This window comes from Salmo trutta, chromosome 21 (genome assembly GCF_901001165.1).
Source record: "Salmo trutta chromosome 21, fSalTru1.1, whole genome shotgun sequence".
In the NCBI taxonomy this organism is placed as follows: Eukaryota; Metazoa; Chordata; class Actinopteri; order Salmoniformes; family Salmonidae; genus Salmo; species Salmo trutta.
This window is the reverse complement of record NC_042977.1, coordinates 48,012,334-48,037,800: the sequence shown is the minus strand read 5'-3', so window position 1 is coordinate 48,037,800 and position 25,467 is coordinate 48,012,334. Positions and strand designations below refer to the sequence as shown.

At 41.7% G+C, this 25,467-nt stretch overlaps 1 protein-coding gene across 1 annotated transcript; it reads left to right on the top strand.

Annotated features, from left to right (window-relative positions):
- Nucleotides 1–272: 272 nt before the first annotated feature.
- LOC115157597 (GTP-binding protein Rheb) lies at nt 273–25,467 on the top strand. Its single transcript, XM_029705984.1, has 8 exons — nt 273–591; nt 4,406–4,477; nt 9,531–9,598; nt 9,997–10,079; nt 18,164–18,220; nt 21,541–21,588; nt 21,882–21,963; nt 24,981–25,467. The coding sequence occupies exons 1-8, from the start codon at nt 540–542 to the stop codon at nt 25,071–25,073; spliced, it is 555 nt and encodes a 184-aa protein (XP_029561844.1). The 5' UTR covers nt 273–539; the 3' UTR covers nt 25,074–25,467.

Below are 25,467 nucleotides of genomic sequence, written 5' to 3'. Positions count from 1 at the left end.
TTTGTTCTTATTAACTGACTTGCCTTATAAAATATTGACATTACTGGACCAATTTACAGTAGTACAGTAATGAAGTCTTGGAATGATTCATTATTATCTATTACAGAGACCCCCCATTGCGAATGGCACAGCCTCCGACCATTATCGACCTGAACACACAGGATAATTAATAAAATAGACCAGGAATCTCAGATAGACTGACAGCTGTTTCATCCAATCATTGTTACGTGTGAGACATAAAGCCCGCCTTTATTCTGTACACAACCAATCAGCATCGGGCATTGATGGCTAAATTCATGAGATCACAAAGGGGAGTGACGCAGATATTATAGATGCCCCACCATTTCTATTAAATCTACAGGAATTCAAATGTCTAATCTGTAAATGTCTAATTTCTCTCATTTTACGAGAATAAATAGTGATTTAAAAGAAGAACAGATGAATTGTCGGACTGCTCTGCTCGGGATATGCTAACGCCGTTCGTGTTGGAGGTTGCTGCTGTCCACGGCGAGGATTAGATGGGATAGCCAACACGAGATATGCCGCAGCCCAAATCACGGAAAATCGCCATTCTCGGGTACAGATCCGTAGGTGAGTTACATTTTGCTGTCGACCATTTTTTTTAAAAGACACAAAAAAATGCGTGTTTTTAGCCGTTGTTCAGCTGTAGGTAGAGACTGCGCGTGTGTAACGGATTACTCTCTCTTTATAATGGAGTTAAATTATAGGGAGTATAATAATCTGCCACGAAACAGAGAAATGACAGAGTGCCAAGACCAGTTGACAGTGGCCTAGTAGTCGCTGCCCAGCTCCATATTCACTAGTTATTACTCCTTGTGGATCGTCTTGGAAGTGTTTTACTATGAATGTTGCCCAATTCATGAAAGAGTTGTGTCTTCGAATGTGCTTGTTCAGTTGGCCTGGTATATAGGCTGGCTACTGTAGCTGACAAACCAACTACTGTAGCTGACAGGCCTGCTACTGTATAGGCTACTGTAGCTGACAGGCCTGCTACTGTATAGGCTACTGTAGCTGACAGGCCTGCTACTGTATAGACTACTGTAGCTGACAGGCCAACTACTGATTAGACAAATGTAGCTGACAGGCCAACTACTGTATAGACTACTGTAGCTGACAGGCCAACTACTGTAAAGACTACTGTAGCTGACAGGCCTACTACTGATTAGACAAATGTAGCTGACAGGCCAACTACTGTATAGACTACTGTAGCTGACAGGCCAACTACTGTATAGACTACTGTAGCTGACAGGCCTGCTACTGTAAAGACTACTGTAGCTGACAGGCCTGCTACTGTATAGACTACTGTAGCTGACAGGCCAACTACTGTATAGACTACTGTAGCTGACAGGCCAACTACTGTATAGACTACTGTAGCTGACAGGCCTGCTACTGTATAGACTACTGTAGCTGACAAACCAACTACTGTAGCTGACAGGCCTGCTACTGTATAGACTACTGTAGCTGACAGGCCAACTACTGATTAGACTACTGTAGCTGACAGGCCTGCTACTGTATACTACTGTAGCTGACAGGCCTGCTACTGTATCCTACTGTAGCTGACAGGCCTGCTACTGTATACTACTGTAGCTGACAGGCCTGCTACTGTAAAGACTACTGTAGCTGACAGGCCAGCTACTGTATAGACTACTGTAGCTGACAGGCCAACTACTGTAAAGACTACTGTAGCTGACAGGCCAGCTACTGTATAGACTACTGTAGCTGACAGGCCTGCTACTGTATAGGCTACTGTAGCTGACAGGCCAACTACTGATTAGACTACTGTAGCTGACAGGCCTGCTACTGTATACTACTGTAGCTGACAGGCCTGCTACTGTATACTACTGTAGCTGACAGGCCTGCTACTGTATACTACTGTAGCTGACAGGCCTGCTACTGTAAAGACTACTGTAGCTGACAGGCCAGCTACTGTATAGACTACTGTAGCTGACAGGCCAACTACTGTAAAGACTACTGTAGCTGACAGGCCAGCTACTGTATAGACTACTGTAGCTGACAGGCCAACTACTGTATAGACTACTGTAGCTGACAGGCCTGCTACTGTATAGACTACTGTAGCTGACAGGCCTGCTACTGTATACTACTGTAGCTGACAGGCCAACTACTGTATAGACTACTGTAGCTGACAGGCCTACTACTGTATAGACTTCTGTAGCTGACAGGCCTGCTACTGTATACTACTGTAGCTGACAGGCCAGCTACTGTATAGACTACTGTAGCTGACAGGCCAACTACTGTAAAGACTACTGTAGCTGACAGGCCAGCTACTGTATAGACTACTGTAGCTGACAGGCCAACTACTGTATAGACTACTGTAGCTGACAGGCCTGCTACTGTATAGACTACTGTAGCTGACAGGCCAACTACTGTATAGACTACTGTAGCTGACAGGCCAACTACTGTATAGACTACTGTAGCTGACAGGCCTACTACTGTATAGACTACTGTAGCTGACAGGCCTACTACTGATTAGACAAATGTAGCTGACAGGCCTACTACTGTATAGACTACTGTAGCTGACAGGCCTGCTACTGTATAGACTACTGTAGCTGACAAACCAACTACTGTATAGACTACTGTAGCTGACAGGCCTGCTACTGTATAGACTACTGTAGCTGACAGGCCTGCTACTGTATAGACTACTGTAGCTGACAGGCCAACTACTGTATAGACTACTGTAGCTGACAAACCAACTACTGTATAGGCTACTGTAGCTGACAGGCCTACTACTGATTTTACTACTGTAGCTGACAGGCCTGCTACTGTATAGGCTACTGTAGCTGACAGGCCAACTACTGTATAGACTACTGTAGCTGACAGGCCAACTACTGTATAGACTACTGTAGCTGACAGGCCAGCTACTGTATAGACTACTGTAGCTGACAGGCCAACTACTGTAAAGACTACTGTAGCTGACAGGCCAGCTACTGTATAGACTACTGTAGCTGACAGGCCAACTACTGTATAGACTACTGTAGCTGACAGGCCTGCTACTGTATAGACTACTGTAGCTGACAGGCCAACTACTGTATAGACTACTGTAGCTGACAGGCCACCTACTGTATAGACTACTGTAGCTGACAGGCCTACTACTGTATAGACTACTGTAGCTGACAGGCCTACTACTGATTAGACAAATGTAGCTGACAGGCCTACTACTGTATAGACTACTGTAGCTGACAGGCCTGCTACTGTATAGACTACTGTAGCTGACAAACCAACTACTGTATAGACTACTGTAGCTGACAGGCCTGCTACTGTATAGACTACTGTAGCTGACAGGCCTGCTACTGTATAGACTACTGTAGCTGACAGGCCAACTACTGTATAGACTACTGTAGCTGACAAACCAACTACTGTATAGGCTACTGTAGCTGACAGGCCTATTACTGATTAGACTACTGTAGCTGACAGGCCTGCTACTGTATAGGCTACTGTAGCTGACAGGCCAACTACTGTATAGACTACTGTAGCTGACAGGCCAACTACTGTATAGACTACTGTAGCTGACAGGCCTGCTACTGTATACTACAGTAGCTGACAGGCCTGCTACTGTATACTACTGTAGCTGACAGGCCTGCTACTGTATACTACTGTAGCTGACAGGCCTGCTACTGTAAAGACTACTGTAGCTGGCAGGCCAGCTACTGTATAGACTACTGTAGCTGACAGGCCAACTACTGTAAAGACTACTGTAGCTGACAGGCCAGCTACTGTATAGACTACTGTAGCTGACAGGCCAACTACTGTAAAGACTACTGTAGCTGACAGGCCAGCTACTGTATAGACTACTGTAGCTGACAGGCCTACTACTGTATACTACTGTAGCTGACAGGCCTGCTACTGTAAAGACTACTGTAGCTGACAGGCCAGCTACTGTATAGACTACTGTAGCTGACAGGCCAACTACTGTAAAGACTACTGTAGCTGACAGGCCAGCTACTGTATAGACTACTGTAGCTGACAGGCCAACTACTGTAAAGACTACTGTAGCTGACAGGCCAACTACTGTATAGACTACTGTAGCTGACAGGCCAGCTACTGTATAGACTACTGTAGCTGACAGGCCAACTATTGTAAAGACTACTGTAGCTGACAGGCCTGCTACTGTATAGACTACTGTAGCTGACAGGCCAACTACTGTAAAGACTACTGTAGCTGACAGGCCAGCTACTGTATAGACTACTGTAGCTGACAGGCCAACTACTGTAAAGACTACTGTAGCTGACAGGCCAGCTACTGTAAAGACTACTGTATAGAGAATAGAAGCCTACTCACCATATATACTGTATGAGAGAGAGAGAGAATTCAATTTTTATTTTCTCCAAAAACTGATAAATGACTTCCTACGTTTTTTTTCCTGTAGGAAAGTCTTCGCTAACGATTCAGTTCGTGGAAGGCCAGTTTGTCGACTCCTATGACCCAACGATAGAAAACAGTAAGTGTCTTTAGAAAGCCATTCGGATACACATGAATACTCACAGCTCTAAGCAAAGTTGCTATTCCTCAATAAAGTCACTGGAAATGTTCTTTAGCTTTTTCCCTAAGTTTCTTCCTAAAAAAAAAAAAAGGTAAGAAGAAATGGGATTCTTGAAAATAATGTTTTAGGATTTCTTCTTGGAAATGTACTTAACTTTAGGACAGCTAAACCCTCGTCTCGAGACGAATGGGTACTTTTGTAACCATGAACATTTTCTTGCGCCACGGACACAGTTGGCTATCGGATATTTAAATACAGCAAGAAAACAAATTTTATTAACACGCATTATCTAGCTAGCTAGTAATTTACAGTATATTACAATATTCTAGAAGTGTTAAATAGCTAGCTCTAGCTCGTCAATTTGCAAATAAGAACTTGGCTAATGTTAACGTCGTTAACTATGTTGACTATAATGTCGCTACGCGTTAGCTAGCTCCACCTCCAGCTGGTTCACATTTTATTTAAATGTTATTTAACTAGGCAAGTCCGTTAAGAACACATTCTTATTTTCAATGACGTCCTAGGAACAGAACTGCCATGTTCAGGGGCAAAACGACAGATTTTTACCTCAATTCGGGGATTTGATCTAGTAACCTTTTGGTTACAAGTCCAACACTCTAACCACTAGGCTACCTGCCGACCCTACACTCTAACCAATAGGCTACCTGCCGACCCTCCCCTCTAACCACTAGGCTACCTGCCGCCCCTCCACTCTAACCACTAGGCTACCTGCCGCCCCTCCACTCTAACCACTAGGCTACCTGCTGGTTACTGGCCCTACACTCTAACCACTAGGCTACCTGCTGGTTACTGGCCCCACACTCTAACCACTAGGCTACCTGCCGCCCCAACACTCTAACCACTAGGCAACCTGCCGCCCCTACACTCTAACCACTAGGCTACCTGCCGTCCCTACACTCTAACCACTAGGCTACCTGTCGACCCTACACTCTAACCACTAGGCTACCTGCCGCCCCTACACTCTAACCACTAGGCTACCTGCCGCCCCTACACTCTAACCACTAGGCTACCTGCCGCCCCTCCACTCTAACCACTAGGCTACCTGCCGTCCCTACACTCTAACCACTAGGCTACCTACCTCCCCTACACTCTAACCACTAGGCTACCTGCCGCCCCTACGCTCTAACCACTAGGCTACCTGCCGACCCTCCCCTCTAACCACTAGGCTACCTGCCGTCCCTCCACTCTAACCACTAGGCTACCTGCCGCCCCTCCACTCTAACCACTAGGCTACCTGTCGACCCTACACTCTAACCACTAGGCTACCTGCCGTCCCTCCACTCTAACCACTAGGCTACCTGCCGCCCCTCCACTCTAACCACTAGGCTACCTGTCGACCCTACACTCTAACCACTAGGCTACCTGCCGTCCCTCCACTCTAACCACTAGGCTACCCTGCCAACCCTCCACTCTAACCACTAGGCTACCTGCCGCCCCTCCACTCTAACCACTAGGCTACCTGCCGCCCCTCCACTCTAACCACTAGGCTACCCGTCGACCCTACACTCTAACCACTAGGCTACCTGCCGTCCCTCCACTCTAACCACTAGGCTACCTGCCGCCCCTCCACTCTAACCACTAGGCTACCTGTCGACCCTACACTCTAACCACTAGGCTACCTGCCGCCCCTCCACTCTAACCACTAGGCTACCTGTCGACCCTACACTCTAACCACTAGGCTACCTGCCGTCCCTACACTCTAACCACTAGGCTACCTGCCGTCCCTACACTCTAACCACTAGGCTACCTGTCGACCCTACACTCTAACCACTAGGCTACCTGCCGCCCCTACACTCTAACCACTAGGCTACCTGCCGACCCTACACTCTAACCACTAGGCTACCTGCCATCCCTACACTCTAACCACTAGGCTACCTGCCGACCCCACACTCTAACCACTAGACTACCTGCCATCCCTACACTCTAACCACTAGGCTACCTGCCGACCCTACACTCTAACCACTAGGCTACCTGCCATCCCTACACTCTAACCACTAGGCTACCTGCCGCCCCTACACTCTAACCACTAGGTTACCTGCCGACCCTACACTCTAACCACTAGGCTACCTGCCAACCCTACACTCTAACCACTAGGTTACCTGCCGACCCTCCCCTCTAACCACTAGGTTACCTGCCGACCCTACACTCTAACCACTAGGTTACCTGCCGTCCCTACACTCTAACCACTAGGCTACCTACCTCCCCTACACTCTAACCACTAGGCTACCTGCCGTCCCTACACTCTAACCACTAGGCTACCTGCCGTCCCTACACTCTAACCACTAGGCTACCTACCTCCCCTACACTCTAACCACTAGGCTACCTGCCGACCCTACACTCTAACCACTAGGTTACCTGCCGACCCTACACTCTAACCACTAGGTTACCTGCCCCCCTCTACACTCTAACCACTAGGCTACCTGCCGACCCTACACTCTAACCACTAGGCTACCTGCCGCCCCTACACTCTAACCACTAGGCTACCTGCCGCCCCTACACTCTAACCACTAGGCTACCTGCCGCCCCTACACTCTAACCACTAGTCTACCTGCCCCCCTCTACACTCTAACCACTAGACTACCTGCCGACCATGACTGGTCTCTCAGCTCCCTTCTTCTTAGCAGCCTTGATGTCGGACCACTTCTTTTTTACGGCGTCACTGTCCCTCGCCAGAAAATATTTACGAAGTTCCTAAGAAAGCTATGAATTCCTAAGAACGTCAATGTGTTTCGTAAGTAATGTTTTGTGAATCTGGCCCCAGCACCCCAAAAGGATAGTAAAACCACACACACACACACACGGTTCCCCTCTCTCTGTAATAGCCTTCTTTACCAGTGCTCCTGTCAGGCTCTGTGACTGACTGGTTGATATACAGTGTCTGGTTACTAGTGTGAAGTAGAGTCAGATTCTGCTGGTACAGCCCTCCTCCTCCTACACCTCCTCCTCCTTCTCCACATCCTCCCTCCTCCTACACCTCCTCCTCCTCCTCCTACACCTCCTCCTCCTACACCTCCTCCTCCTTCTCCACATCCTCCCTCCTCCTACACCTCCTCCACATCCTCCCTCCTTCTCCACATCCTTCTCCACATCCTCCCTCCTCCTACACCTACACATCCTCCTTCTCCACATTATTGTTCTCCACATCCCCCCATCCTTCTCCTCCTCCTCCTCCTCCACATTCTCCCCCTCGTCTGCCAGAAGTAGTAAATTCACATTCCATGTGAGTCATTTAGCAGACTCTCTGGTCCAGATCCACTTACAGTAGTGAGTCATTTAGCAGACTCTCTGATCCAGATCCACTTACAGTAGTGAGTCATTTAGCAGACTCTCTTATCCAGATCCACTTACAGTAGTGAGTCATTTAGCAGACTCTCTGATCCAGAGAGACTTACAGTAGGGAGTCATTTAGCAGACTCTCTGATCCAGATCCACTTACAGTAGTGAGTCATTTAGCAGACTCTCTTATCCAGAGAGACTTACAGTAGTGAGTCATTTAGCAGACTCTCTGATCCAGAGAGACTTACAGTAGTGAGTCATTTAGCAGACTCTCTTATCCAGATCCACTTACAGTAGGGAGTCATTTAGCAGACTCTCTGATCCAGATCCACTTACAGTAGTGAGTCATTTAGCAGACTCTCTGATCCAGATCCACTTACAGTAGTGAGTCATTTAGCAGACTCTCTTATCCAGATCCACTTACAGTAGTGAGTCATTTAGCAGACTCTCTGATCCAGATCCACTTACAGTAGTGAGTCATTTAGCAGACTCTCTGATCCAGATCCACTTACAGTAGTGGGTCATTTAGCAGACTCTCTGATCCAGAGAGACTTACAGTAGTGAGTCATTTAGCAGACTCTCTGATCCAGATCCACTTACAGTAGTGGGTCATTTAGCAGACTCTCTGATCCAGATCCACTTACAGTAGTGAGTCATTTAGCAGACTCTCTGATCCAGATCCACTTACAGTAGTGAGTCATTTAGCAGACTCTCTGATCCAGATCCACTTACAGTAGTGAGTCATTTAGCAGACTCTCTTATCCAGAGGGACTTACAGTAGTGAGTCATTTAGCAGACTCTCTGATCCAGATCCACTTACAGTAGTGAGTCATTTAGCAGACTCTCTGATCCAGAGCCACTACAGTAGTGAGTCATTTAGCAGACTCTCTGATCCAGATCCACTTACAGTAGTGAGTCATTTAGCAGACTCTCTGATCCAGAGAGACTTACAGTAGTGAGTCATTTAGCAGACTCTCTGATCCAGATCCACTTACAGTAGTGAGTCATTTATCAGACTCTCTGATCCAGATACACTTACAGTAGTGAGTCATTTAGCAGACTCTCTGATCCAGATCCACTTACAGTAGTGAGTCATTTAGCAGACTATCTGATCCAGAGAGACTTACAGTAGTGAGTCATTTATCAGACTCTCTGATCCAGATCCACTTACAGTAGTGAGTCATTTACCAGACTCTCTGATCCAGATCCACTTACAGTAGTGAGTCATTTAGCAGACTCTCTGATCCAGAGAGACTTACAGTAGTGAGTCATTTAGCAGACTCTCTGATCCAGATCCACTTACAGTAGTGAGTCATTTAGCAGACTCTCTGATCCAGATACACTTACAGTAGTGAGTCATTTAGCAGACTCTCTGATCCAGATCCACTTACAGTAGTGCATTCATCTGAATATAGCTAGGTGAGACAACCACATACAGTATCACAGCCGTAGTAAGTCCATGTTTCCTCAATACTGTAGCTATCAGCAGCCAGAACCCTGTAGGACAAGACCGATGTTAATTACTATGGAGACAACCGAGCAAGACTATACCAACAAAAAAGTTATTGAATGAGAAATAATACTCAGCTACTCTTTGCCCCAAAACAGCAGAGGTCCCTTCCTAGCTATTGGAGCACATCTCTACGCAGCCATAGACAACAACATAGACAACAACATACAGGGGACTTTACTTTCTCTTCTCTCTTTGCCACAGCGTTTACCAAGATGATCACGATAAACGGACAAGAATACCACCTGCAGTTAGTAGACACAGCGGGACAGGTAGGAGTCTTACACCACAGCGATTTTATCTTGAATCAACTTCAAAACCAGTATACAAGTCCTTACATTTCTACATTGACTCGTGATTGTAGTATCACCGTTAGAATTGTAGAACACAGGCTACGTTCCAATACCCACACTAGAATGCGTCCTACCTCTAATTGGAATGCTTTCTCGCTACATTGCTTTACTCTTTTACACTAAGGCCTAGATTCTAAGCGGTATACTAGTATGGACATTGGACACTATGTTACAGTATATGCAGGCTAAGCACTTATTTTACCCAGTCTCTGTCTCTCTTTCTCTCTCCCTTTCCTCTCTCTCTCTCTCTCTCTCTCTCTCTCCTTCCCCTTTTCCTCTCTCTCTCCTCTTCCTCTCTCCCTCTCTGTCTTTTCCAGGATGAATACTCTATATTTCCTCAGACCTATTCCATAGATATCAATGGTTACATCTTGGTCTACTCTGTCACGTCTAATAAAAGGTTAGTCAGGTATTTACTCTACTGTCTTTTAATGATCAGCCACTGGGCAGGTTTGTCTGTAGTAGGGGGTGATCAGCCACTGGGCAGGTTTGTCTGTAGTAGGGGGTGATCAGCCACTGGGCAGGTTTGTCTGTAGTAAGGGGTGATCAGCCACTGGGCAGGTTTGAACTTTAAAAAAATACAAAATAAATGTTTTCTTAACCTCTCTCGGGTATGTGGGACGAAATCGTCCCACCTAGTCAACAGCCAGTGGAATCGAGTGGCGCGATATTCAAAAACCTTAAAAATGCTATAACTTCAATTTCTCAAACATATGACTATTTTACACCATTTTAAAGACAAGACTCTCGTTAATCTAACCACATTGTCCGATTTCAAAAAGGCTTTACAACGAAAGCAAAACATTAGATTATGTCAGGAGAGTACCCAGCCAGAAATAATCAGACACCCATTTTTCAAGCTAGCATATAATGTCACAAAAACCAAACCACAACTAAATACAGCACTAACCTTTGATGATCTTCATCAGATGACACACCTAGGACATTATGTTATACAATACATGCATGTTTTGTTCAATCAAGTTCATATTTATATCAAAAACCAGCTTTTCACATTAGCATGTGACGTTCAGAACTAGCAAACATACCGAAAACTTCCGGTGAATTTACTAAATTACTCACGATAAAAGTTCACAAAAAACATAACAATTATTTTAAGAATTATAGATACAGAACTCCTTTATGCAATCGCAGTGTCAGATTTTAAAATAGCTTTTTGGCAAAAGCACATTTTGCAATATTCTGAGTAGATAGCTCGCCATCACGGGCTAGCTAATTTGACACCCACCAAGTTTAGCCCTCACTAAACTCAGAATTACTATAAGAAAAATTGGATTACCTTTGCTGTTCTTCGTCAGAATGCACTCCCATGACTTCTACTTCAACCACAAATGTTGTTTTGGTTCAAAATAATCCATAGTTATGTTCAAATATCCTCTGTTTTGTCCGTGCGTTCAAGTCCTTATCTGAACGGTGACGCGCGGACGCATGTCGTGACAAAAAATGTCTAAATATTCCATTACCGTACTTCGAAGCATGTCAAACGCTGTTTAAAATCTATTTTTATGCGATTTTTCTCGTAAAATAGCGATAATATTCCGACCGGGAGACGTTGTTTTCGTTCAAAGACGAAGTTTTCGTTCAAAAATTTAAAATGGACGCTTCACGTGCACATGCGCGCCCGTGTCATTGTTCTCAGATCGACCACTATCCAAATGCGCTACTGTTTTTCAGCCAGGGACTGCAGAGTCATCATTCCCCGTTCTGGCGCCTTCTGAGAGCCTATGGGAGCCTTAGAAAATGTCACGTTACAGCAGAGATCCTCTATTTTCCATAAAGAGGCTATAGAAGGCCAAGAAATGGTCAGAGAGGGCACTTCCTGTATGGAATCTTCTCAGGTTTTGGCCTGCCATATGAGTTCTGTTATACTCACAGACACCATTCAAACAGTTTTAGAAACGTTAGGGTGTTTTCTATCCAAATCAAACAATTATATGCATATTCTAGTTTCTGGGCAGGAGTAATAACGAGATTAAATCGGGTACGTTTTTTATCCGGACATGAAAATACTGCCCCCTACCCAAGAGAGGTTAAGATTTGAATCAGACAACTTTGTGTCGGAGGTAAAACAAATGGAAGCATCATTAGAAATGTTTGAGAGAGTTGTTGTTAAACAGGCTGATGTTTTAAAGTTGTTCAGGGGATGTAACGCACACAGGCCCAAACAAAATAAGTGGACATGTGTTAAAACACTGTGCTGAACAATTGGCTAGTGTTTTTACAGACATTTTCCAATCCTCACTCAACCAGCAACACGTGCCTGTATTGTGTAAAAACTCAATAATTATACCAATTCCTAAAGCATCTAATCCCTCTGTGCTGAATGACTACCGCCCTGTTGCCTTGACATCTTTAGTAATGAAATACCTTGAGAAACTTGTGAAGAGTCATATTCTCAGTGTCACCCAGAAGCTTCTCTTCCCATTTCAGTTTGCCTATCAGCCTAGCAGAGGAGTTGATGATGCCATTCTTACCCTCCTTAACCTGTTGGGGCTAGGGGGCAGTATTTACACGGCCGGATAAAAAACGTACCCGATTTAATCTGGTTACTAATCCTACCCAGTAACTAGAATATGCATATACGTATTATATATGGATAGAAAACACCCTACAGTTTCTAAAACTGTTTGAATGGTGTCTGTGAGTATAACAGAACTCATTTGGCAGGCAAAAACCTGAGAGATTCCTTTACAGGAAGTGGCCTGTCTGACCATTTATTTGCTTTCTTTGACATCTCTTCCAAAAACTAAGGATCTCTGCTGTTATGTGACACTTCCCACGTCTCCAATGGGCTCTCAGAGCCCGGGAAAAACCTGAATGACGTAATTCAAAGCCCTGGCTGAAACACACGAGCGCTTTTGCTAAGTGGTCTATCAGAGGACAAAGGGCTTAGCCTCGAGCACTGCCCGCCCCCGCCTTTCTGTTTTTCCCTCTATTTACAGACAGGCAGATTCCCGGTCGGAATATTATCGCTTTTCTACGAGATAAATTGCATAAAAATTGATTTTAAACAGCAGTTGACATGCTTCGAAGTACGGTAATGGAATATTTAGAATTTTTTTTGTCACATTATGCGCCATGCGCACGATCGTGATTTACCATTGGGATAGTGTCTAGAACTCACGAACAAAACGTCGCTGATGGAACATAACGATGGATTATTTGGGACCAAACCTACATTTGTTATCGAAGTAGAAGTCCTGGGAGTGCATTCTGACGAAGAACAGGAAAGGTAAGACCATTTTTCTTATAGTAAATATGATTTTGGTGAAGGCTAAACTTGCCGGGTGTCTAAATAGCTAGCCCGTGATGGCTGGGCTATGTACTTAGAATATTGAAAAATGTGCTTCATCCGAAAAGCTATTTTAAAATCGGACATATCGAGTGCATAGAGGAGTTCTGTATCTATAATTCTTAAAATAATTGTTATGCTTTTTGTGAACGTTTATCATGAGTAATTTAGTAAATTGTTAGTAAATTCCCCGGAACTTTGCGGGGGGTATGCTTTTTCTGAACGTCACATGCTAATGTAAAAAGCTGTTTTTTGATATAAATATGAACTTGATTGAACAGACATGCATGTATTGTATAACATAATGTCCTAGGTGTGTCATCTGATGAAGATCATCAAAGGTTAGTGCTGCATTTAGCTGTCTTCTGGGTTTTTGTGACATTATATGCTAGCTTGAAAAATGGGTGTCTGATTATTTCTGGCTGGGTACTCTGCTGACATAATCTAATGTTTTGCTTTCGTTGTAAAGCCTTTTTGAAATCGGACAGTGTGGTTAGATTAACCTCTACGGGCTAGGGGGCAGTATTGACAATTTTGGAAAAAATATGTGCCCATTTTTAACTGCCTCCTACACCAACTCAGAAGCTAGAATATGCATATTATTGTTCAGGTTTGGATAGAAAACACCCAAAAGTTTCTAAAACTGTTTCAATGGTGTCTGTGAGTATAACAGAACTCCTATGGCAGGCAAAAACCTGAGAAGGTTTCATGCAGGAAGTACCCTGTCTGACAAGGTGTTGTTGTTCTTGCTTCTGTTTATTGAAGAGTCAGGATCTTAGCTGTAACGTGACAATTCCTAGGGCTCCAATAGGCTCTCAGAACCCGGGAAAAACCTGAACGATGACGAGGCAGCCTCAGGCTGAAACACAGAATCCCCTTTTCCAAGTGTCCCATCAGAGGACAATAGAATTAGACGCGTGCGCGATTCGACCCTGTGCAGTATTTTCCTTCGGCTGTTTAGCTAATTGCAGATTCCCGGTCGGAATATTATCGCTTTTCTACGAGATAAATTGCATAAAAATTGATTTTAAACAGCGGTTGACATGCTTCGAAGTACGGTAATGGAATATTTAGAATTTTTTTGTCACGTTCTGCGCCATGCGCACGACCGTGATTTACCATTCTGATAGTGTCTAGAACGCACGAACAAAACGCCGCTGTTTGGATATAACGATGGATTATTTGGGACCAAACCTACATTTGTTATTGAAGTAGAAGTCCTGGGAGTGCATTCTGACGAAGAACAGGAAAGGTAAGACCATTTTTCTTATAGGAAATGTGATTTTGGTGAAGGCTAAACTGGGTGGGTGTCTAAATAGCTAGCCCATGATGGCTGGGCTATGTACTTAGAATATTGCAAAATGTGCTTCATCCGAAAAGCTATTTTAAAATCGGACATATCGAGTGCATAGAGGAGTAATGTATCTATAATTCTTAAAATAATTGTTATGCTTTTTGTGAACGTTTATCGTGAGTAATTTAGCAAATTGTTAGTAAATTCCCCGGATGTTGGCGGGGGGTATGCTTTTTCTGAACGTCACATGCTAATGTAAAAAGCTGGTTTTTGATATAAATATGAACTTGATTGAACAGACATGCATGTATTGTATAACATAATGTCCTAGGTGTGTCATCTGATGAAGATCATAAAAGGTTAGTGCTGCATTTAGCTGTGGTTTGGGTTTTTGTGACATTATATGCTAGCTTGAAAAATGGGTGTCTGATTATTTCTGGCTGGGCACTCTCCTGACATAATCTAATGTTTTGCTTCGTTGTAAAGCCTTTTTGAAATCGGACAGTGTGGTTAGATTAACGAGAGTCTTGTCTTTAAATAGCTGTAAAATAGTCATATGTTTGAGAAATTGAAGTAATAGCATTTCAAAGGTTTTGAAAATCGCGTCACAGGATTCAACTGGCTGTTACGTTGGTGGGACGATTTGGTGCCACCTAGCCCAGAGAGGTTAACATGGTCTATAGACATCTAGAGGGTGTTCTCTCCTTAACATGGTCTATAGACATCTAGAGGGTGTACTCTCCTTAACACGGTCTATAGACATCTAGAGGGTGTACTCTCCTCAACATGGTCTATAGACATCTAGAGGGTGAACTCTCCTCAACATGGTCAACAGACATCTAGAGGGTGTACTCTCCTCAACATGGTCTATAGACATCTAGAGGGTGTACTCTCCTTAACATGGTCTATGTGTCGGACATATGCAACACCAACACAGGCTCTCCTCAGGGATGTGTTTTGTCCCCACTCCAACACCAACACAGGCTCTCCTCAGGGATGTGTTTTGTCCCCACTCCAACACCGGCTCTCCTCAGGGATGTGTTTTGTCCCCACTCCAACACCAACACAGGCTCTCATAGTGTCACACATACTGTCATACATGCTGTTATACATAAATACTGTAATACATACTGTCATACATGCTGTCATACATACTGTCATGGATACTGTCATACATAAATACTGTCATACATGCTTCCATACATACTGTCAAACATACTGTCATACATAAATACAGCAAACTTTATGGAAATTAATATTTGTGTCATTCTCAAAACTTTTGGCCACGACTGTACTATACTGACTCTGTTTTACAAATGTTTCATTGAGAGTATTTTTACTTTTTGTATTGTTCGTTGTTTTGGCAATGCCACTGTCAGACAGAGAAATATGCTGACAAGGATTATCACCACAGCAAGCAAGGTACTTGGAGTCAAACAGACAGGCCTGGATGAGATCTTTAAGGTCAGGGCCCTCCGCAAGGCTCACAAAATCATTTTAGACCCAAGCCACCCCCTGTACCCGGACCTTGAACTACTCCCCTCTGGGCGCAGGTATAGGGCACCCCTCAGCAGGAAAAACACAACTAGACAATCATTTGTGCCAGGTGTGATATCCCTCCTAAATAGCTCGGGCTAATGTTCCTATCGACTCAGTAAGGCCAGCAGGCTAGTCTTTAAAAAAAAGTTTTATTGGTATGTAACTGTTATGAAAGTTGTATTGTTAATTTTGTTTTGTATCTATGACTATGTATGACAGTATTTATGTATTACACTATCTATGACAGTATCTATGACAGTATGTATGACAGTATTTATGTATTACACTATCTATGACTATGTATGACAGTATTTATGTATTACACTATCTATGACTATGTATGACAGTATTTATGTATTACACTATCTATGACTATGTATGACAGTATGTATGACAGTATGTTTGTATTACAGTATGTATAACAGTATCTATGACAGTATCTTTGACAGTATTTATGTATGACAGCATGTATGACAGTTTGTTTGACAGTATGTATTAGTTTTTATGTATTACAGTATGTATGACAGTATCTATGTATTACAGTATCTATGACAGTATGTATGACAGTATGTATGTCAGTATTTATGTATGACGTATGTATGACAGTATCTATGACAGTATTTATGTATGACAGTATGTATGACAGCATGTATGGTAGTTTGTTTGACAGTATGTATTACAGTTTTTATGTATTACAGTATGTATGACAGTATGTATGACAGTATGTATGACAGTATTTATGTATGACAGTATGTATGACAGTATTTATGTATTACAATATCTATGACAGTATGTATGACAGTATTTATGTATTACAGTATTTATGACAGTATCTATGACAGTATGTATGACAGTATTTATGTATTACAGTATCTATGACAGTATGTTTGACGGTATTTATGTATTACAGTATCTATGACAGTATGTATGACAGTATTTATGAATGACAGTGTTTATGTTTGACAGTATGTATGACAGCATGTATGACAATATGTATTTATGTATGACAGTATGTTTGACAGTATGTATGGAAGCATGTATGACAGTATTTATGTAGGACGGTATCCATGACAGTATGTATGACAGCATGTATTACAGTATTTATGTATAACAGCATGTATGGCAGTATGTGTGACACTATGTTTGACAGCATGTTTGACAGCATGTATGACAGTATGTATTACAGTATTTATGTATGACAGCATGTATGACAGCATGTACGACAGTATGTACGACAGCATGTATGACAGCATGTATGACAGCATGTATGACAGCATGTATGACAGTATGTATGACAGCATGTACGACAGCATGTATGACAGCATGTACAACAGCATGTACGACAGCAAGTATGACAGCATGTTTGACAGTATGTATGTATGACAGCATGTATTACAGTATTTATGTATGACAGTATGTTTGACAGTATTTATGTTTGACAGTATTTATGTATGACAGTATTTATGTATGACAGTATGTATGACAGTATTTATGTATTACAGTATCTATGACAGTATGTATTACAGTATCTATGACAGTATGTATGACAGTATTTATGTATTACAGTATCTATGACAATATGTATGACAGTATGTATGACTGTATGTATGACAGTATGTATGACAGTATATATTACAGTATTTATGTATGACAGTATGTATTACAGTATTTATGTATGACAGCATGTATGACAGCATGTACGACACTATGTATGACAGCATGTATGACAGTATGTATGACAGTATGTATGTATGTATGACAGCATGTATTACAGTATTTATGTATGACAGTATGTTTGACAATATTTATGTTTGACAGTATTTATGTATGACAGTATTTATGTTTGACAGTATGTTTGACAGTATTTATGTATTACAGTATCTATGACAGTATGTATTACAGTATTTATGTATGACAGTATGTATTACGGTATCTATGACAGTATGTTTGACAGTATTTTTGTATTACAGTATCTATGACAGTATGTATTACAGTATCTATGACAGTATGTATGACAGTATGTATGACTGTATTTATATATTACAGTATCTGTGACAGTATGTATTACAGTATCTATGACAGTATCTATAATAGTATGTATGGCAGTATGTTTGACAGTTTGTATGACTGTATGAATGACAGTATTTATGTATGACAGTATGTATGACAGTGTGTATGACAATATGTATAACAGTATGTATGACAGTATGTATAACAGTATGTATGACAGTATGTATAACAGTATGTATGACAGTATGTATGACAGTGTGTATGACAATATGTATAACAGTATGTATGACTGTATGTATGACATAATACTGTTTTTCTTCTCTTTCAGTTTTGAAGTAGTTCAGGTTATTCATGAAAAACTTCTGGATATGGTGGGGAAAGCTCAGTGAGTATCTACTGTAACCTGATGTATATTAATCCTCTACTGTAACCTGATGTATATTAACCCTCTACTGTAACCTGATGTATATTAACCCTCTACTGTAACCTGATGTATATTAATCCTCTACTGTAACCTGATGTATATTAACCCTCTACTGTAACCTGACTGTATATTAATCCTCTACTGTAACCTGATGTATATTAACCCTCTACTGTAACCTGATGTATATTAACCCTCTACTGTAACCTGATGTATATTAACCCTCTACTGTAACCTGATGTATATTAACCCTCTACTGTAACCTGATGTATATTAACCCTCTACTGTAACCTGACTGTATATTAACCCTCTACTGTAACCTGATGTATATTAACCCTCTACTGTAACCTGATGTATATTAACCCTCTACTGTAACCTGATGTATATTAACCCTCTACTGTAACCTGACTGTATATTAATCCTCTACTGTAACCTGATGTATATTAACCCTCTACTGTAACCTGATGTATATTAACCCTCTACTGTAACCTGACTGTATATTAACCCTCTACTGTAACCTGACTGTATATTAATCCTCTACTGTAACCTGATGTATATTAACCCTCTACTGTAACCTGATGTATATTAACCCTCTACTGTAACCTGATGTATATTAACCCTCTACTGTAACCTGATGTATATTAACCCTCTACTGTAACCTGATGTATATTAACCCTCTACTGTAACCTGACTGTATATTAACCCTCTACTGTAACCTGACTGTATATTAACCCTCTACTGTAACCTGACTGTATATTAACCCTCTACTGTAACCTGATGTATATTAACCCTCTACTGTAACCTGACTGTATATTAACCCTCTACTGTAACCTGATGTATATTAACCCTCTACTGTAACCTGATGTATATTAACCCTCTACTGTAACCTGATGTATATTAACCCTCTACTGTAACCTGATGTATATTAACCCTCTACTGTAACCTGATGTATATTAACCCTCTACTGTAACCTGATGTATATTAACCCTCTACTGTAACCTGATGTATATTAATCCTCTACTGTAACCTGATGTATATTAACCCTCTACTGTAACCTGACTGTATATTAATCCTCTACTGTAACCTGATGTATATTAACCCTCTACTGTAACCTGATGTATATTAACCCTCTACTGTAACCTGACTGTATATTAACCCTCTACTGTAACCTGATGTATATTAACCCTCTACTGTAACCTGATGTATATTAACCCTCTACTGTAACCTGATGTATATTAACCCTCTACTGTAACCTGATGTATATTAACCCTCTACTGTAACCTGATGTATATTAACCCTCTACTGTAACCTGATGTATATTAACCCTCTACTGTAACCTGATGTATATTAACCCTCTACTGTAACCTGATGTATATTAACCCTCTACTGTAACCTGACTGTATATTAACCCTCTACTGTAACCTGATGTATATTAACCCTCTACTGTAACCTGATGTATATTAACCCTCTACTGTAACCTGACTGTATATTAATCCTCTACTGTAACCTGATGTATATTAACCCTCTACTGTAACCTGATGTATATTAACCCTCTACTGTAACCTGACTGTATATTAATCCTCTACTGTAATCTGATGTATATTAACCCTCTACTGTAACCTGATGTATATTAACCCTCTACTGTAACCTGACTGTATATTAATCCTCTACTGTAACCTGATGTATATTAACCCTCTACTGTAACCTGATGTATATTAACCCTCTACTGTAACCTGATGTATATTAACCCTCTACTGTAACCTGACTGTATATTAACCCTCTACTGTAACCTGACTGTATATTAACCCTCTACTGTAACCTGATGTATATTAACCCTCTACTGTAACCTGACTGTATATTAACCCTCTACTGTAACCTGATGTATATTAACCCTCTACTGTAACCTGATGTATATTAACCCTCTACTGTAACCTGATGTATATTAACCCTCTACTGTAACCTGATGTATATTAACCCTCTACTGTAACCTGACTGTATATTAACCCTCTACTGTAACCTGATGTATATTAACCCTCTACTGTAACCTGATGTATATTAACCCTCTACTGTAACCTGATGTATATTAACCCTCTACTGTAACCTGATGTATATTAACCCTCTACTGTAACCTGACTGTATATTAACCCTCTACTGTAACCTGACTGTATATTAACCCTCTACTGTAACCTGATGTATATTAACCCTCTACTGTAACCTGACTGTATATTAACCCTCTACTGTAACCTGATGTATATTAACCCTCTACTGTAACCTGATGTATATTAATCCTCTACTGTAACCTGATGTATATTAACCCTCTACTGTAACCTGATGTATATTAACCCTCTACTGTAACCTGATGTATATTAACCCTCTACTGTAACCTGATGTAGCAGGCCTAAAATAAACGGCTGAAACTGAAGCCCCACATTCTGGTCACGATGAGAGAAGTTGGTTTAACCTATCCAGTCGACTTTGTGGCGACTTGCTTGGAAAGCTCAGTGCTCTGAAAACATATTTGCCCCTTTCCGATTTTGCTTTTAGATTTTCTCTATTTTTGCCCCTGAAAACCGAATGGCTCAGATTTTTGCAGATGAGGCTGAGGGTGCATCTACTGTGTCTGTGTAACATTTGGGAATATGGGATACAACATGTGGTTTTGTCTTGGATACAACATGTGGTTTTGTCTTGGATACATGGGATACAGCATGTGGTTTTGTCTTGGATACAACATGTGGTTTTGTCTTGGATACATGGGATACAGCATGTGGTTTTGTCTTGGATACATGGGATACAACATGTGGTTTTGTATTGGATACATGGGATACAACATGTGGTTTTGTATTGGATACATGGGATACAACATGTGGTTTTGTCTTGGATAAATGGGATACAGCATGTGGTTTTGTCTTGCATACATGGGATACAGCATGTGGTTTTGTCTTGGATACATGGGATACAACATGTGGTTTTGTATTGGATACATGGGATACAACATGTGGTTTTGTCTTGGATACATGGGATACAACATGTGGTTTTGTCTTGGATACATGGGATACAACATGTGGTTTTGTATTGGATACATGGGATACAACATGTGGTTTTGTATTGGATACATGGGATACAACATGTGGTTTTGTATTGGATACATGGGATACAACATGTGGTTTTGTATTGGATACATGGGATACAACATGTGGTTTTGTATTGGATACATGGGATACAACATGTGGTTTTGTATTGGATACATGGGATACAACATGTGGTTTTGTCTTTCTCTACAGAGTACCTATTATGTTGGTGGGAAATAAGAACGACCTGCACATGGAAAGGTATGTTCCTTACTTACATACATAGATACTGTCTCACACACACACACACACACACACAAACATACACGCTCACACACACATACAACAGCTCTCTGATTCAGAGGGGTTGGGTTAAACGTGGAAGACACATTTCGGTTGAATGCATTCAGTTGTGAAACTGACTAGGTATCCCACTTTCCCTTCCCTTAAGGCATTATATCCTGTCGCTGTCGGGTTTGGAGTGAAGTCATACAGAGACGCCATCCCCTAACCTGTGATGTGTCTGATTGGTGCGATGTCTCTTTGTATTCCAGGGTGATCAGCTGTGAGGAAGGGAAGTCACTAGCAGAATCCTGGAACGCTGCCTTCATGGAATCCTCAGCTAAAGAGAACCAGGTGAAAACATCTAGAACACATGTCTATACAATAGAACAGGGCCTGCAGGCACAAAACACTTCTGGTCCTTGTTTCTCCCTGGTAGTTACCATGGACTAAAACCCCCTACCATGGACTAACAGCCCTACCATGGACTAAAACCCCCTACCATGGACTAACAGCCCTACCATGGACTAACAGCCCTACCATGGACTAACAGCCCTACCATGGACTAACAGCCCTACCATGGACTAACAGCCCTACCATGGACTAACAGCCCTATCATGGACTAACAGCCCTACCATGGACTAAAAGCCCTACCATGGACTAACAGCCCTACCATGGACTAACAGCCCTATCATGGACTAACAGCCCTACCATGGACTAAAAGCCCTACCATGGACTAACAGCCCTACCATGGACTAACAGCCCTACCATGGACTAACAGCCCTACCATGGACTAACAGCCCTACCATGGACTAACAGCCCTACCATGGACTAAAAGCCCTACCATGGACTAAAAGCCCTACCATGGACTAACAGCCCTACCATGGACTAAAAGACCTAGCACTAATCAACTCATCATCAAACCTTTGATTAGTGGAATCAGGTGTGTAGTACTAGAGAAAACATCTAAAATATGCACCTATTTGGGTCCCTAGCACCAGGCTTGAACAAACAGGCCTGTATTGCAGTACTCTGTACTCTACAGCAGGGGGCAGCTCAGCTCTCCCCACTATTGAAAGGAACATTCCAGCCCAGAGATGTTACAGCACTGTTCAGTCTCTCTCTCTCTCTTTCTGTCAGACGGCTGTGTCATAGTAGATAGTAAAGTAGCCTCTATTCTAGTCTAGTATGTTCTAGTCTGCTTTAGTCTGTTCTATTCTAGTCTAGTCTGTTCTAGTCTGCTTTAGTCTGTTCTATTCTACTGTAGTCTGTTCTATTCTACTGTAGTCTGTTCTATTCTACTGTAGTCTGTTCTACTGTAGTCTGTTCTATTTTACTGTAGTCTGTTCTATTCTACTGTAGTCTGTTCTATTCTACTGTAGTCTGTTCTACTGTAGTATGTTCTATTCTACCGAAGTCTGTTCTATTCTACCGTAGTCTGTTCTATTCTACTGTAGTCTGTTCTATTCTACTGTAGTCTGTTCTATTCTACTGTAGTCTGTTCTATTCTACTGTAGTCTGTTCTATTCTACCGTAGTCTGTTCTATTCTACTGTAGTCTGTTCTATTCTACTGTAGTCTGTTCTATTCTACTGTAGTCTGTTATACTGTAGTCTGTTCTATTCTACTGTAGTCTGTTCTATTCTACTGTAGTCTGTTCTATTCTACTGTAGTCTGTTCTACTGTAGTCTGTTCTATTCTACTGTAGTCTGTTCTATTCTACTGTAGTCTGTTCTACTGTAGTCTGTTCTATTCTACTGTAGTCTGTTCTATTCTACTGTAGTCTGTTCTATTCTACCGTAGTCTGTTCTATTCTACTGTAGTCTGTTCTATTCTACCATAGTCTGTTCTATTCTACTGTAGTCTGTTCTATTCTACTGTAGTCTGTTCTATTCTACTGTAGTCTGTTCTACTGTAGTCTGTTCTATTCTACTGTAGTCTGTTCTATTCTACTGTAGTCTGTTCTATTCTACTGTAGTCTGTTCTACTGTATTCTGTTCTATTCTACTGTAGTCTGTTCTATTCTACTGTAGTCTGTTCTACTGTAGTCTGTTCTATTCTACTGTAGTCTGTTCTACTGTAGTCTGTTCTATTCTACTGTAGTCTGTTCTATTCTACCGTAGTCTGTTCTATTCTACTGTAGTCTGTTCTATTCTACCGTAGTCTGTTCTATTCTACTGTAGTCTGTTCTATTCTACTGTAGTCTGTTCTATTCTACTGTAGTCTGTTCTACTGTAGTCTGTTCTATTCTACTGTAGTCTGTTCTATTCTACCGTAGTATGTTCTATTCTACTGTAGTCTGTTCTATTCTACTGTAGTCTGTTCTATTCTACCGTAGTATGTTCTATTCTACTGTAGTCTGTTCTATTCTACTGTAGTCTGTTCTATTCTACTGTAGTCTTCTATTCTACCGTAGTCTGTTCTATTCTACTGTAGTCTGTTCTATTCTACCGTAGTCTGTTCTATTCTACCGTAGTCTGTTCTGTTCTACTGTAGTCTGTTCTGTTCTACTGTAGTCTGTTCTATTCTACTGTAGTCTGTTCTATTCTACTGTAGTCTGTTCTATTGTAGTCTGTTCTATTCTACTGTAGTCTGTTCTATTCTACCGTAGTCTGTTCTACCGTAGTCTGTTCTATTCTACCGTAGTCTGTTCTATTCTACTGTAGTCTATTCTACTGTAGTCTGTTCTATTCTACTGTAGTCTGTTCTATTTTACTGTAGTCTGTTCTACCGTAGTCTGTTCTATTCTACTGTAGTCTGTTCTATTCTACTGTAGTCTATTCTACTGTAGTCTGTTCTATTCTACTGTAGTCTGTTCTATTCTACCGTAGTCTGTTCTATTCCACCGTAGTCTGTTCTATTCTACTGTAGTCTGTTCTATTCTACCGTAGTCTGTTCTATTCTACTGTAGTCTGTTCTATTCTACCGTAGTCTGTTCTATTCTACTGTAGTCTGTTCTATTCCACCGTAGTCTGTTCTATTCTACCGTAGTATGTTCTATTCTACTGTAGTATGTTCTATTCTACTGTAGTCTGTTCTATTCTACTGTAGTCTGTTCTATTCCACCGTAGTCTGTTCTATTCTACCGTAGTCTGTTCTATTCTACTGTAGTCTGATCTATTCTACTGTAGTCTGTTGTATTCTACTGTAGTCTATTCTACTGTAGTCTGTTCTATTCTACTGTAGTCTGTTCTATTCTACTCTTATTCTATTTCTGCTTTCTCAGACGGCAGTGGAGGTGTTATATTCTAACCTGTGTGTGTGTGTGTGTGTGTCTGTGTGTCTGTGTCTGTGTGTGTGTGTGTGTGTGTGTGTGTGTGTGTGTGTGTGTGTGTGTGTGTGTGTGTGTGTGTGTGTGTGTGTGTGTGTCAGACGGCGGTGGAGGTGTTCAAGAGGATGATCCTGGAGGCAGAGAAGCTGGAAGGCGGCGTCCAACCAGGGAAGACTTCCTGCTCCTTGATGTAGAGCTGCTGATCAATCAGAACAGAGAACCGAACACTGCACTGGGATATCCCGTTACTTGAAGGCTTCCTGCCAGTACAACTACTACTCTTCATCTGTCTTCAACTGTCTTCATCTGTCTTCAACTGTCTTCAACTGTCTTCAGCTGTCTTCAGCTGTCTTCAACTGTCTTCAACTGTCTTCAACTGTCTTCAGCTGTCTTCAACTCTCTTCAGCTGTCTTCAACTCTCTTCAACTGTCTTCAACTGTCTTCAGCTGTCTTCAACTGTCTTCAACTGTCTTCAACTGTCTTCAGCTGTCTTCAACTGTCTTCAGCTGTCTTCAACTGTCTTCAACTGTCTTCAGCTGTCTTCAACTCTCTTCAACTGTCTTCAACTCTCTTCAACTGTCTTCAACT

What these genes read in the sequence shown, in the direction of transcription:
- LOC115157597 (XM_029705984.1), top strand. Translation starts at nt 540, where the DNA reads ATGCCGCAGCCCAAATCACGGAAAATCGCCATTCTCGGGTACAGATCC. An exon ending in TGACCCAACGATAGAAAACA is followed by an intron (nt 4,478 to 9,530) that starts GTAAGTGTCTTT and finishes TCTTTGCCACAG; the next exon opens with CGTTTACCAAGATGATCACG. An exon ending in AACGACCTGCACATGGAAAG is followed by an intron (nt 21,589 to 21,881) that starts GTATGTTCCTTA and finishes TTTGTATTCCAG; the next exon opens with GGTGATCAGCTGTGAGGAAG.